This window comes from Cebus imitator, unplaced genomic scaffold (assembly GCF_001604975.1).
Source record: "Cebus imitator isolate Cc_AM_T3 unplaced genomic scaffold, Cebus_imitator-1.0 Scaffold123, whole genome shotgun sequence".
Classification (NCBI taxonomy): domain Eukaryota; kingdom Metazoa; phylum Chordata; class Mammalia; order Primates; family Cebidae; genus Cebus; species Cebus imitator.
In genome coordinates this window covers 4766539-4781519 of record NW_016107438.1, presented here as the reverse complement: position 1 = coordinate 4781519, position 14981 = coordinate 4766539, and the positions used below count along the sequence as shown (strand labels likewise).

General features: G+C 44.1%; 1 protein-coding gene across 3 annotated transcripts in view; it reads left to right on the top strand.

The window, feature by feature from the left end:
* Positions 1-14981, top strand: part of CA10 (carbonic anhydrase 10) — a 538166-nt gene that overhangs the window by 507123 nt on the left and 16062 nt on the right. For all 3 annotated transcript variants that reach the window (XM_017540214.2, XM_017540213.1, XM_037742584.1), the window contains 2 exons: positions 8080-8175; positions 12547-12619. In XM_017540214.2, coding sequence (XP_017395703.1) covers positions 8080-8175; positions 12547-12619 — 169 coding nt within the window. The remainder of the gene's footprint in view (positions 1-8079; positions 8176-12546; positions 12620-14981) is intronic.

Genomic DNA, 14981 nt, shown 5'->3' with positions numbered 1-14981 from the left:
CTACAAAAGCAGAGTAGAGTAGTTGTGACACGTACTGCAGAGCTGACGTAGATACTACTATTTACCATCTGAATCTTTACAGAAAAAAAGTCTGCCGACCTTTGAATTACAGTGTGAGCCATTCAGAATGCATTTCTTTTTAACAGTTCTTGCTTCATGCAGTGTCTGAAACACAGTGGGTGGTGCTCCAATAAGTGATACCTTCCTCAAGATTCTTTGAAGAACAGACACAATGTCAGGATCCACAAAGGAGACCTGCACATACCTAACCCCTATTTCTGCAGGAGCTGAGGCTGTATTATCTATTGCGTGTATAATAAATATTGCATAACAACAACAATAATAGCTAATATTGGATGCTTACTGCCTGTCAGGCCCTGGGCTAAGTGCTTTTGTATATTCAGTCTTAGAGAATAATCACACAGTTCTATGAGTATTAGTTACAAATTATTATCACTATCCCTGTTATAGTTGAGAGACTTGCTCACCTAACGGTACCCAGGGGTGAAACCAGGCTTTGCAACCCACATAGCCCAATGTGACACTCAGTGTCTTGGTTCCCATTAGAGATACCCTTTGGAATTCCAGACTGTTCTTTAACTGTTCTCAGCCAAGCACCTTGCTCCCCACATCCCTTGGGACATCACACTTCATTGTACAAGACAGCCTGCACTGCTTCATTCATTCATTTACCAATTATTTCTGCCTTGATACAGTTAATATGTACCAGGTACAGTGCTGGGTATAGAGGATGTCACAGGGACCGATATGATAGGGCCCTTGCCTGGATGAAGCCTGAAGTCTAGTGAAAGAGGTGAGCATTCCTCAGTCCCACAGTAAATGTCAAGATAAAACTGTGATATGTATTTTGAAAAGTACAGAGTGCCATGAGGGTGGGTTGTGGGGATCTCCCGCAACAGGTGACCCTTGAGCTAAGATAAAAGGAGTTCATAAGTAGGAGTCAAACAGAGAAGGGAGGGAAGGGTATTCCCTCCCTTCTCTCCTCTTATTCTTCTCTAAATAAAAGAGCTCACTCATATTACCACATTTGTTCCTAAAACAGGCAAAGGAAGACGTTAAGGCACAGAGAGGTTAAGCACATCTTCTGAGGTCACATGGCCAAAAAGTGACAGTGATTATTCATTTTACTTTAGGGTATGCACATAATGTCTTTCTACAAGAAAGTAGAGAAAGAAGGAAAGGTGTTTTGTATTTCCCTTCTCTGTTTGAGGGAAGGGAAGCATAAGAAACAGAGTAAGAACAGCTTCTGGGAAAGGAGGAAGCTCAGTATATAAGAGAGACTGAAAGACACCGAGCAGAACACAGAAAACAAGGAGATGTGGTTAGAAAAGTCAGGGGCCACAGATGTGCATCTTTATGTTACAGGCAGTGGGAAGCCTCTGAGATGGTTAAGCAGGGGTAAGGTGACAGCACTGTCACTCTGAACGCCATGTGTGGTCTTCTGTTACAAGGCTGCTCTTTCGCGTTTCCCAAAGGGCTTCTGCTAATGGAGCATCATGCTGAGAAAGGAAATCTATGGTCTGAGAACACAGCCCGTTGCCCTCCTGAGGCATGAGGGGTGAGTGAGCAGCCCCCGGCATGCACTGGTGCCTCACCTTGCTACCAAAAAATGAAAACTGTTGAGACCTGTACAGCTGAAGCCGCTCCCAGCTTAACCGATGACAAGGTGTGGCTTATGTCAACTTGGAAGCCTGCTTGCAGCTGGTCTGCTCATTTAACACAGAAGAGTACTTGTCTGTTAGCTTGAAAGCTGAGCTACTGGTCACCCAAGGCCAATGGTTTTCAGGATCCCACTTCAATTATGTGCACAGGAGAAGCTTTGCCTCTGGTCCCAAGAGAATTCTAGGACATAAGTGAAATTCTTCATCACTCTTCGGATGGAATCAAGTACCCCTACCTTGGCCTGCCAAGATCTCCACAGTCTTCTCCTGCCTTCCAATACAATTTCTTCTTATACCACTTTCCCTTACTTAGGAGTTGCTCAGTAAACACATGTTGAATGACTGGATCTATGAATGACTGCATAATCATGGGCAAGACATAGCTCCTCTTTGATCCTCACTGTCTTCATTCTTTAAAGTGATAGGCTGAGAACTAAGGCCTTGGTTTTCTCTAAGACCCCTTCTCAGACTAAGACTCTACAAGATGCAGAATTGGTATTCATTCAGCAAATGCTTGCCAACATCTGCTCTGAGCCAGATCCCATCACTGGGGGTGTGATGATGAGTATCCATGGCTTGAGATGTTTGCCCAAAAGTAGAGACACACACACAGAGAATAGTTTCAAAATAGCACATGCTTGAGTATGAACTCAAATAGTCATAGGAACTGGGCACAATCCCAGCTCTGCCACTGTCTCTCAGAGGGTTGGCGTCCCCATGACTCAAATGGAAATCATGGCACTAAGTCATGGAATTTTTCAAGAATTAAATGAGTTGTTTCTGCTGGGATCATCTCTGACACAAAGAGGTGCTCAACAAATGTTGGTGATGATCATCAACAAGTGGTGATGATGACGAACTTTGACGACGATATTCAGCATACACGTGACTGTACCTGGTGTCTGTGGTTTACATCTGTTCTGATCACCCAGTCCCCATGCCATTTTGGTTGCAAAATATTTTGAATTCTGATTAGTCAGAGTTCTCTAGACAAACAGAATCAATAGGATATATATCCAGATAGATAAGAGGAGATTTATTATGGGAACTGGCTCACACAATTATAGAAGCCAAGAAGTCTCACAATATGCAGTCTGCAAGCTGGGGAACCAGGGAGAGCTGATGGTGTAATTCCCAATCCCAAACCACAAGGAAAGAGGTGTTCAAAGTCCCAGAGTCTAAAATCGAAAGGCCCAAGAACCAGGAGATTTGATGTTAAAGGGCAAAAAAAGAGGGATGTCCCGGCTCAAGGAAAAAGAATCCTCCACCTTTTTATTCTATTAATATCTGCAATAGATTGGAAGCTGCCCACCCAAAGTGATAGGGCCAGATCTTTTTTACTCAGCCTACTTATTCAAATGCTAATATCTTCTAGAAGCACCTGCATAGTCACACCCAGACAATGTTTTTCCTACTATCTGGGCATCCCTTTGCCCGGTCAAGTTGCCATATAAAATTAACCATCACAAACTTGCCTCCTGGATGACAGCACCGAGGAGAGGAGAGAGGAGCTGCACTTGGTGCTCAGAGTCAGTGCGTCATGGAAGGAGTCCTGGAGAAGATGAGACACAAAGAGAATCGTTTCAAAATAGCATGTGCTTGAGTGTGAACTCAACTAGTCATAGGAACTGGGCACAACCCCAACTGAACTATGAGGTAAAGAAGGGTAGGAAAGGCTTCTTCAGTCCCCACTGTGCCCTCCTCCACACCATAGAGATCTTTCAAAAGTGCACATCAGCTCAATTGGTTTCTTCTTTACCTCCTGTGACTTCCCATTGTGTTTGGAATAAAATCAAAGCCCCTCACCATGGTCTACAAAGCCTTGCATGAACTGGTTCCATCTTGAGCCACCTTCATCCTTTCCCTGCCATTCTCAGCTGCTTATCCCTATGTCAGGTTCTTTGCCTTGGCCGTGCTCTCTGCAAGTGATACGCCTCCCTCTGATCTTCCCATACCTGGCTCCTTCTCATCATGGGAATTCAGCTCACATGTTAGCCTCCCCAAAGGCTTTCACCAACTATACTACTGAATGTTGCTTCCACTTCTGCATCCCTGCCCCCATTCTTTCCACTACTGCCTTTCACTTTGTAAGTCAAAATCATGTTTTGTTTCCTTCAAAGTTATCTTTGCCACCATCTGAAACTATAAGAGGGCAAAGACTTTCTCAGTTTTATTCCAACTGACCTCAGCTCATAGTTGGCCCTCAAAGATTTTTGGAACCAATGAATTCCAGGCCTGTGTAAAGAATTGAAGTGAGGTGGCCTTTCTGAGATGAGAACACAATAACAAGTCACATCAGGTCATGGAGGACTTAGATACAGAGAATGCACTGGAGCATGGCACCTGCCATGTTGGAGCATCATGACAAGACTGGTAGTATTCTTCCTGGAAGACTGCCTGCCGTTTCTCAGTCTTGCATTTCCAGGAAGCTTCTCTAGGAGGATATTCATGTAAAATTAATTTTAAAAATCAAGATTATAAAATAATTTCCAGGAATCCAGGTTTAGCCCTTTCACATGGTAATTCCAACTAAACTAGCAGAAGCCCTCAAGGCATCTCTTTAATGAACGTCTTAAAGTCTTGAACTTGGTGTTTAATTAGCATGTCATCATTAGTCCCCAAAGAGTTTGCTCTCATTGTCCCTGCAGTCTTAGTCAAATCATGTACTTACTCAGACAGTTGAACAATCACTGATCATCTGTTTCATATCAGACACTCCGATTACTCTGCATAAGCCTTAAAGTTGGGGCTCAGTTAAAGTATAGCTTAGGGCCCATCTAAGTTATTCAAAATTCAGACTTTATAGGGTTGAGATTTAAAAGTGTTACCTATAAATGGCAAAAAGTAATACACAGGCATCACCGTCAGAACCTGTCTGCCAATCTGATACTCTCTCCCTAGCGGGACGTGATTTGCACATTGCTGCTCCCCAAGACCAAATTCATGGTAGGAAAAGTGGTGAACCCCCCTTTTCTCCAGACCTACATGGACTCATGCATGTTGTAAGTGGTTAGTGGGTACTGGGTTGGCATCCTTGTGTCTGGCTAGGGAAGAACAAAGGCAGTAGTTGCAGGAACTGTGACCACCACCAACAGAGGCCTGGGAGGCAGTAGAAAAGCAGCACACTTTTTTCATGCTTGAGCCCTGCTGCTGGTGCATGAACTGGTACAGGTCCCAGGTTACCTTTGATGCCCAATTTGTGTTCTTACATCTGAGAACAGAAAGCCTGACAACTGTCAAACTGTCTCCTGGACTCTTCTGTTGCTCCTAGATGTTCCATTGCCAGGGGATTCTCCTGGTGCCACCTCAGCACACAAACATACACATTCTATAAACTGCAAAGACCTATAGACCACATCTCTGCCTTAATAGCCATCACATGACACCAAACACCCCCAACCCCCACCTCTACTTTCTCCTGGCTCCAATCTGCCCTCTTACAGTCCAGCCGGTTATCTCATTCCCTGCTCAAAGCCCTTCTATTGCTGTTGTTCTAGGTCTTCTATGATCTGGGCTCAGCCTGTCTTCCAACAAAGGTGATGCATGGACTCCTTAACCCACCCAAGCTAAAGTAGATAAGGGGTAAACAGCCAAGATAAAATAGGACTCTGCTCACCAGCCAACAGTATCTGCTAAAGCAATGCTTCTGCAACTTTAGCATGCATTCAAATCACTAGGAATTTGAGAAAATGCAGATCTTGATTCAGGAGACCTGGGATGGGGCTCCAGATTCTAACAAGCTCCCGGATGCTGAGGCTGCTGCTGATCCCTAGAGCACACACCGAGTAGGCAAGCACTATGTCATCTTATTAACATCTGACTGGGGGTCAGAAAGAAAATGCTCAAAACTCATACTCAAAACAGATTTATTTCTAGAATGTATTAACTCTATAAATTCACCAGTTTTGTAAAGCAAAAGGTCAATTTCATATGGTTCAACCTAACACAATAGGCAGTCCATCAGCAACTGCTAATAGAAACCAAAGCTCCTGGTATCAGAATCCTAGCCAACTCACCTTGGAACAGAGAAGAGGCATGACTTCAGATCAGAGTTTTAAATATGTTAACTTAAGCTGAAAGCAGAGCACAGCCTCAGCCCTGTACTCACCAGCCCCTTTCTTACAGCTCCTAGCCCCTGAAAGAATCCCACCCTATGGGGCATCTCATGGCCCAAGAGACTTCTTCCTGCCTTTTTCTGGCTTGCAAGCTGGACCGAAGGATCACTTCACTGGATTGCCCTTCACTTCCCTGCTCTGGTGCTCAGAATATGCTGTAACTTCAAGGCATGCCTGGCAGCACTGGCGCATCCCCTGGCAGTTTTGTTGGCCACCTGTATCAGTGGGAAGAGCTTAGCAGATGGCAGGATGTGTTTTATTCTCATTAGACACTTACTCAGCACTGGAAGGGATGTGTGCTGAGTGTGTGAGAACCCCCTAGTCCCTGGTTCTTCCACCTGGCAACACTTCTGCACCTGGAAAAGTCCTGGTTGTGTGGGGTGTAAGGGAGGGGAGATTAAAAGTCCTGCAGAGGCAAAGCAACCCCTGCCTGTGGTTGCCTTACTGGTGGCAGAGTAGCTACTGTAGAGTCATCTGTCTCCATTGGCAAAACTCATAAGTGAAAAGCTGGTAAGCAAACAGGATATTTCAAGAGCATCAGTAACATTTCTGTCTTCATGAGAAGTTCCACTACCTCAGGAGGTTCAGGATATTCTCAGATTCAAGGTACTGTCCATCTGATTAGGCACTGATGGGATATTCATGTTCATTGGTTATGTTCCACTTGTTCTCAGCTCCAACTTCCCTCTAGCTGGCAAGCTTTTGATGAACACAAATATCACCCCAAATCAATTAAATCAGAATGTAAGAAGGTATAGGCAGGCACAGGTGGGCTTTAAAAGCACCCAGGTGATCTAGATGTGCAGTGAAGTCTGCAAACCACTGGGTTTGATATAGATTTTTTTCCTCAAAGTTCAAGGAAAAGCATCTTTTTTGATCATCACATTTCTCAACTTCTAAAACTTCACCTTTTTTAATGCAATATAAGATCTTGGCAATAATGAGTATTCTCATACTTCCAGAGTCACAAATCACTTCTGCATGCACTGCCTTATTGGATTCTCAGATCAGCCTGTGGAAAATGCTAACACCATTACAGAAAGATATATGATGTGCTTGCTGTGACATTGTTTATAAGAGACAAAAAAAAATAGAAACAACCCAAAAGCCAGTGAAAAGATGGTTAAATATGTTATGGGGCATTTGTGCAACTGACAACTCTATAGTTATTAGGAAGACTTGGGGAGGTCTATATGCATAGCTAAAAACTACTTTTAAATTTGAAAAAATCAAGTTCAGAAGCATAATTATTAATCATCCCTTTTCTATGTTTTAACACTTACTGTAGACTAGCAGATTGTTTTTTTATACCTATATGTGTTTGATTTATAGGCACAAAACAAGCATCCACAAGGATGTACACTAAATTGTTCATAGTTGTATGTACAACTTGGACTAGAATTAGAAAGAGGTGGCTGGGGGCATCACTTTTTTTACTTCTGTATTTTAATTTGTTAAAAAATTTTGCTTCCATACTGTTAAGAAAAAAGTATTTTAAAATCACAGCCTTGAGATGAATTTCAAGGAGAGAAAATCATACCCATTTTTCAGAGGAAACTGTTGATTCCAGTGATGAGGGGTAACTTGATCATGTGGCTAAAAATTGCTGGAGCATCTGTTTCAACATATATGTATGTTGATACACAATTTTAAAAAATGAATTTTAAAAAATTAAGTAACAGGGAGAAGGCTCAATGGGTAGACTGCTGATCCTTGTTGAAAGAGGAGGAAGTCAAGTCCTGCACAACCAGATGACTGGGGCAGGCTGGTGCGTCAGAAGCCCGATCCATCAGCTACTACTGCCTCTTGCAGGCTGGCCAGTTTCATCCCAGGTCACGGCTGACTCAGGACCTAACAGCTCCCTGTTTGCTCCGAAGCTGCAAGGAAGATTTACTGGCTGCCTGTGGCAGCTGTTGGTGCAGCAGGGAGAATACGTCCACCCCTGCAGGGTAGTTCCATTCCTAATAAGGAAAATTCACTTTACACACGCTTTAGGGGAAATGTCCTGAGACAGAGCCAGAGCCAGATGGGCTCTGAGCTTATTAAAAGCATGTTTGTTACCGGAAAACATTTGCAAATATGTATGGGTATTTTTGTGTGCATGTACATGCATTTTACATGCATACATACACATATCCCTCTGAAATCTCTTCAGTTAGGATTGTCTTCCAAGTTGTTCCTCAATATACTTCACAGTTCACCCTTATGTCGGGGCAAATGCTATGCATCCTACCATTTCATGTTGGATTATTGTTCTGATTCTCGTTTTTCCCTCCTCCCAGGTGCAGCTCATCCACTATAACCATGAGCTATATACAAATGTCACAGAAGCTGCAAAGAGTCCAAATGGATTGGTGGTAGTTTCTATATTTATAAAAGTAAGTCTCTTGCATTTCTTCATTCTTCTCTTCTCACCATCCCCACCTCAATCAGAATACCAATTTACGGTCTCTGTTGGAGTTAGAAATATTAAAAAGGGGTGCTATCCATGCCTAAGAAAACTACAGGGTGGTGACTTTTATATACACGAGATTTATGGAAAATGAGGTCCCCTGCAGTGAGATGCAAAAATGATAAGCTCCATTTCAGAGCATCAGGGCCTGAGGATTCAAGCAGCTTCTGTCCTAGAAAGAAAAAGGGTGCTGGAAACAGGAGCAGGCTTTAAGACCCACCTAATGCAATCAAACCAGAAGGATGTAATGCTAGAAGGGTGGGTGGCTCACTAATGCCCCACAGGATTAAAGTCCTGTTCACCATTCAGCTGCCCCTTGTAAACACAAGAAGTGGCAAGGTGTCTCTCTGCTCCAGGTACTGCACTAAATAGCTCCTTCCAGCTTCCCCGAAGTTGCTCTGAGCATCATCTTTCTCTCTCACTCTCCTGTTCCTTCATAAGCATCCCTGGCAATAAGATCACCCACAACGGCTTTATAACATTCTAAGGAAACTTCACATCTCCCTAACAGTCAACAATAACAACATAAAATCTCCAACCAAGCACATTCTAATTTGTTAAAGAAAATAATAATACCAATTACCTTTAACATTTTAGCAGATGTAGAGAGAAGCAGGTATGCAAATTTTTTAATAAAAAAAGAAATTGCTTTTCTAATTGGAAAAATAAAAATTTTTAAAAGCAATGTGTGGCAGTTCCAAACATTGGCAGTCACTCTGCTAGCTCCTGGCGAAGTTTTGGCCAGATCATGAGAAAAAGTGCCCCAATTAGAACTGGGAATCTGATGGAAATGATCAATAGAAACCCAGCATTTGCCACCAGGAAGTTTTAACAGGGCTCTCATGATGACATCATCATTACTCAGAAGAATGGGCACTACTCCCTCTCCCTGCCCCCCAAAAGCCTTTTCCTGTGCAACAGGCATTTCACCCTCCCCGCACATCCACTTCGTACCCTGTCCTAACTTCCTCACCCTCCCCTCGGTCAGATGAGGGCAGATCTATGCACTCGGTTCAGGGGCTGAACCGAGCCTCTATGACATATTGCTATCCCTGGCCACTAACCTCAACCTCCCCTGGTTTGTCCATCCTTTGGTTTGTCATTTGCAAAGAGAGGAAGGGGTATTTGGCCAAGGAAGCATATTTTTAGGCTTTTGTGCCTTTGTGATACTTGACATGACATCTCAAAGGAAACTGGTCCCAGCACAGATCCTAATCGTATCTGTAACTCTCTCCTGGCATCATCACAAACCCGGGACTAATAAACAGTAGATTTCTCAGTGCCAGACACTATGATATGCATTTTACACCTATTTGGTTGTTTAATAATAAACTCAGAGGTTGGGCATTAGTGTTGTATCTTACCAATGAGTAAAACGGTTCAGAGAACCTTTGGCATCTCACCCAAGTTCAGGTCACTTATAACAGCCCAGCCAGGAGAGGACCCAAGTCTTTCCTGATTTAATACTCATGACCTTATTCTCATTCTACGCCTCTCCAATAGAGCTGGGAGAAAGCAACTAGGGCAAGAAGGGAGAAAATGACATTTTAAAACATTATTCCCATGCCCCCCAAAACCCCAGGCTACTCATAAGCACAGGGCTAATTCCTTTATCTCTTAATCCAGCCCTGATTATGGCATTGATAACCAACTTGTGCATTCAGCCTGGACTGCACTCACTGTGAAGCCTGTAGATATGTCACAATATTGTCATGCATGTCCAGGAGCTCACCTCCCCCTGTGGCTTTCCCAGCACAAATCCTGCCTGCCCCAGCAATGCCTGTCCTTTGGAGGGTGTCTCAACCTTGGCCTTGACGTTGCCTCACTTGGATGAAAGCTTGAGGCAGTGACTGCCATCCTGGAAGCACAGGCACATTACAGCTGACAGAGTGATGGATACGCCAGGAAGCCAACAGCAAACTACTGGTGTGTTTCACAAGCGTTCCTATAGAAACGTCGCTCCCACCAAGATCACGACTCGCAGTTAGGGTTTGTAGGTCCTGGCTGCTTGCCCACAGGTTGTTGAAAAGAACTTAAGCTGTGGACTCTGAGGTCAGTGAAGGGATAATGACTAGCTCCTGCAGCTTCTCAGGTCAATTTAGCCCCTAGGGATGAAGCCATTCTTTCCCTGAGCAGACCTGAAGCTTTCTTGCTAGATCTCAAAATAAGCCACAATATTTTTGTCTTTGCTCCACATAATCAACTCCCAGAAAACCAACACTGTGAGTTGTCCAAGCTGTGGCTGACCATTAACTCATCTCAAAATTCTGATGGAGCATGGGGTACTACAAGCCAGCCGTCTGCTAGGCACTGGTACCCAGAAATGAGATGAACAAAGCCTTTGGTCTCTAAGGGTGCACAGCCTCTTGTAGTTGTCCTCCCCTCCTTCTGAACTCTCTGCCCCTTCCCTTCCCAGCAGGGTGGGCAGGAATGAGACATAACAAGCCCCACATCCTAGTAGTTTAGCCCATTGCCCTGGCTAAAAGCTGAGCCATAGAAAAGTTGGAGTTACTGGCTTAAAGGAGGTACTTCCTTATCTGTGCATTTTATTTATCTCTGTCCTCCACAAACCCCCACCCTTGCTGTGACCACAGGGGACTGAGATTTGGCTGTAATTGCTGCTCAATCACACACCATTAACTTCCCACTTAAGCTCACTTATACCAAGTACATATTTTATCCTCTCGCCCACGCAGCCAACACACTAGAGCCCACAAATCATCTGTGTGCACTTTGGAAATTTTTCAATTATTTTTAATCAGCTCAAAGGGGTCTGATCCCAATGTGAGGGCTGCCCAGATTCACCAGGTATCAAAAAGCCCAAGGCACCAAGGGAATAAGGTAGATGGCAGATCCCTTACCTGCTACGACAGTATATTCCTAGCCATCTTTCTTTCATGGGATGCATCAGCACCAGAAGTAGGCTCCAAGCTATTTTTTAAATGGCTGAAGAGGTTGTCAAAGTAAACGCTGTATATAGCACTGAGGGGAGCAACAGTATTCAATTTGGGACTTTTTCTATTTAGGGGTGGACTTTTACCTCCTCTGGGCTTTGTCACTCACCAAGCTCCCTTTAGTGTGTGTCTCACCACAACACAGCCAGGAAACTGCAAAAAGAGAGACAGATGGAGGGAAAATAAACAGTCTGTGCTTTCTCCAAGCTAAAATTACCTGTTGCTTATCTAATAATAATCATCATCTGCTGCAATTTTTCCAACCCTCAGATAAATCAGATGTAAAATGTTGATGTGTCACAACATCCGATTAGCTGCTGAGGCATAAATTACAGGGCAGAGCTACGCAAGGTAGGAGAGAAATGATCAGGATGAATAATGGTCCTCCGGAAAAGACTGAGTAAACGGGGGTTGTTAAGAAAACCCTTTCTTATGTAGGGCCACATCACAGTCTCATCAATGATGGTTCCCTAGCTGAAGCCCCTGGAAACCTGGTTTCTTCTCCCTAAGGAGGAATTTGAAGCTATAAGGGCATAGGCATAAAATGGGAACTGATCCCTGAACATCTGGTACAATGTTTGGCCCATAATAGACCCTCTGCAAGTATTTGTTGGATGGATGGAGGATGGATGGTTGAATTAACATGGCTTATGGTATAGTCAATTCATGCAATAATGAGCAGTGATATACCAAGGTTCTATACTACTTTTCAGTTTTTTCCCTTTTCCTGATACCTCTATTCTGGGTACTCTTTCTGTCCCACTCTCTACCTAGATAAATTTCCCCTTCCTAACATGGTAGTCTCTACCTTGCTTAAAAGCCTGACATGATCTGCCCCTGCCAATCTCTCTAGGCTCACCTCCCATCCTTCCCCACACCCTCAGTTTCAAGTACACTGAAGCCCCTGCATGAGCATGTCCGGTTCTCACTTCCTCATGACCATGTACTTACAGATTCTCTGTATGAAATGCTTTTCCTTGCCTTTCCTCCCTTTCCACACTCTACCACCAAAACACTTTGTGAACTTCTACCCATCCTCCCAGATTCATGACTTAGATTCTCAGGCGGTGGGCGGTCTTTCTCCAACATCATTACACCAATGACTCAATCATAGCACTCTTCACATTACATGAGAATGATTTGTTCATTTACCTGTCTTCCTCTCTAGACTAAGGTGTCCTTGAGAGTAGGGACTCTGGCTTTGATCTCTGAATTTCCAGCTGTCATTGTGTTTGGCTCATGGTAGGTACTCAGTAACTATGAGTGAATAAGTGAATGCAGGGGGGAGATGTTTGTTCTGCAAGAGTGATGCCCAGTCATTCATATTTTCTTTTCTCCTCCAGGTTTCTGATTCATCAAACCCATTTCTTAATCGAATGCTCAACAGAGATACTATCACAAGAATAACATATAAAAGTAAGTTTCATTCAATTTCCTCTACGGCAACTATTCTATAAAGGTTAGTCCTGCCTGAAGGCAGAAAGCCAGAACTGATGATCTCCATGGGCCCTTTGCAGTTTCATGATGCTGCAATTCTGTCGGAAGTCACTCTGGAGAGTGGGGTTTGGCTAAGAGGCAGCTCATTTAGAGAAGTCCCCAGGGTGCCTTTGTCATCCATGCCTGTCTAAGGCAGTAATGATTATGGTGGTCATCGTTATCCCATGGATTGGTAATGAGCCAGGGGACTCTGCTGGCTGACACGCTCCACCATGTCAGCTGGCCACAGTTGGGGCTTTGCCAATTATGGGATTGAGAAAGCACTCATCAGGTACTCTGCATCCAATCTCAACACTTACAGAAGCCCTCAGCTAGACCAGTTGTGTGTGTATGGCTGGATCTCCTTTCCAGGCAGAGACAGGATGGCATCTCTCTTATCCACATGTGTGGCCCATGGATGTAGAGGACTCTGTCCAGTTCCCTTGGGTTTCCAGAGTGTTTTATCCCCAGACTCCTTACGCAGAAAAGAGAGAACAGTGCAAAGTTAAAGGAGGAAGGAAACAGGATACTGCTGCCATCTCCAGCACTCCCAGAAGTTGCAGGATTTGGGAAAAGTTCTGTTAGATAGTGCACACCAACAGATGAAAGAAATAAGTATGAGAAAAGAAAACCGCCTTTACCTAATTAGGAATGAGCAGGATACTGGGATTCAAGTCTTGGCGTTGTCCTTCATCAAGGAGTTTCCTCACTTTGACTCTTTCATCTTGTAAAGTTAAAAAGTTGAACTTCAAGTTTCCAAATTCCTTCTAGGTCTGGGATTCTGAATCAAGCAGCAGCTAAATAATGATTCTAACAAAGTGAAAAATAGTTTGCAAACATCCCAGCACCCCACAACCCAACATCACCTTGGTGTGCCCTTCACCAAGCCAGGAGCTCAGCTGTGTCTGTTGCTTCTATCTCCAATGGTGATGTGATAAAAAAAAAAAAAAAAAAGAATGAATATGTACAGTCACCTTGGACTGCCAAAGGAGAGTATGGAGAATCCTTCACTCAGCCATTTACTCACGTATTCGACAAGCATTTCCTGAATGCCTGCCCCATCACAGGCATCTGGCAAGGCCCCGGTGACATAAAGATGGCCCAGGCAGCAGCCCTACACCTACCCAGCGCTCCCTGCCAAATCCCTCCCATCTGCATAGGCTGGGAGGTTGGGAGGGCTGAGGAATGAACCTGGAGAATCCCACTCCACCTAGATAGACATTGCCCAGAAGAATGAATTAAGTTGTCTCCAAGCATCGTCTGCCTTTCCTCATTAGTATTCCTATGGAGTCCTTGCTAAGCACACACTTAGATTGCTCAGCTGAGGGAGATATTTCTGTCTTGTGTGTAAACAGCACATTTATAACTGCCCATAAAAGATTATTATTCTTTTAACTTTTTTGATTAAAAAAGCATGAAAATTAAATAAAATGTTTTCAAATAATCTTGGATTTGCAATTTAGAGACCGTGAAAATGCATGAAATCACACATTAAGCCCCAACACACAGTCTAACAGATTGCCAGTTGCAGAGTCAATCATTAAAGGGACTTTCCTCCCCACCCTACACCCACCCCTGGCCCGATTAATATTAAGCACTGTGGCTTGTGCCACTGAGGGAGGAGCAAGATAGGGGAGGGAGGGGAAGGGGAAGAGGAAGAAGGGAAAGATGGATGGAAGGAAGGAAAGGAAGAAAGGGAGGGAGGGAAGGAAAAGCATTCCAAGTGTGGGGAACCAAATGCACAAAACCTGGAGAGCACTGAAGGCTGGCAAAGAGTTCAGAGGGAGGAACTCTGTCTTCGTCAGCTCTTCATCTCAGTGCCTAAGACGAGGCATGCCCAATGAGCACTGGTGATGGTCTGGGTGAATAGAAGGATGAATGGCCTCCTTTAGAAGCAGTGATGTAGCAGAGGGAGTGCTCAGAAAGATGTTCTGGAGCCAGATCTGGAGCCATGTCAAGGTGTTTATGCAGAAGGCAGGCAGACATTTAAACACCCTTACCCCCTCTGAAGACACATTCCTAGAAATGCAAATAGAAGCCAGCAGGAGCACCCTCTCCTTCTGACCCCCACACTCTACACTTGTCAGGGCCCAGGGAAGAGAAAGGGGGGCCAAAGCAAGATAAAGAGATCCTGGCCTGCATGGGGAAAGGTAGCCAATTTAGGCCTCCTAATAACAGGAATTTTGTGCTCCTGTAATCCTGCAAGGAATAATGGAGATGCCCTCTGTAGTGACCTTTGTCACATACCTGAAGGAAGCAGCACCGCAGGGATAATGATGGCCAATTCATGAGAATGGCCTCA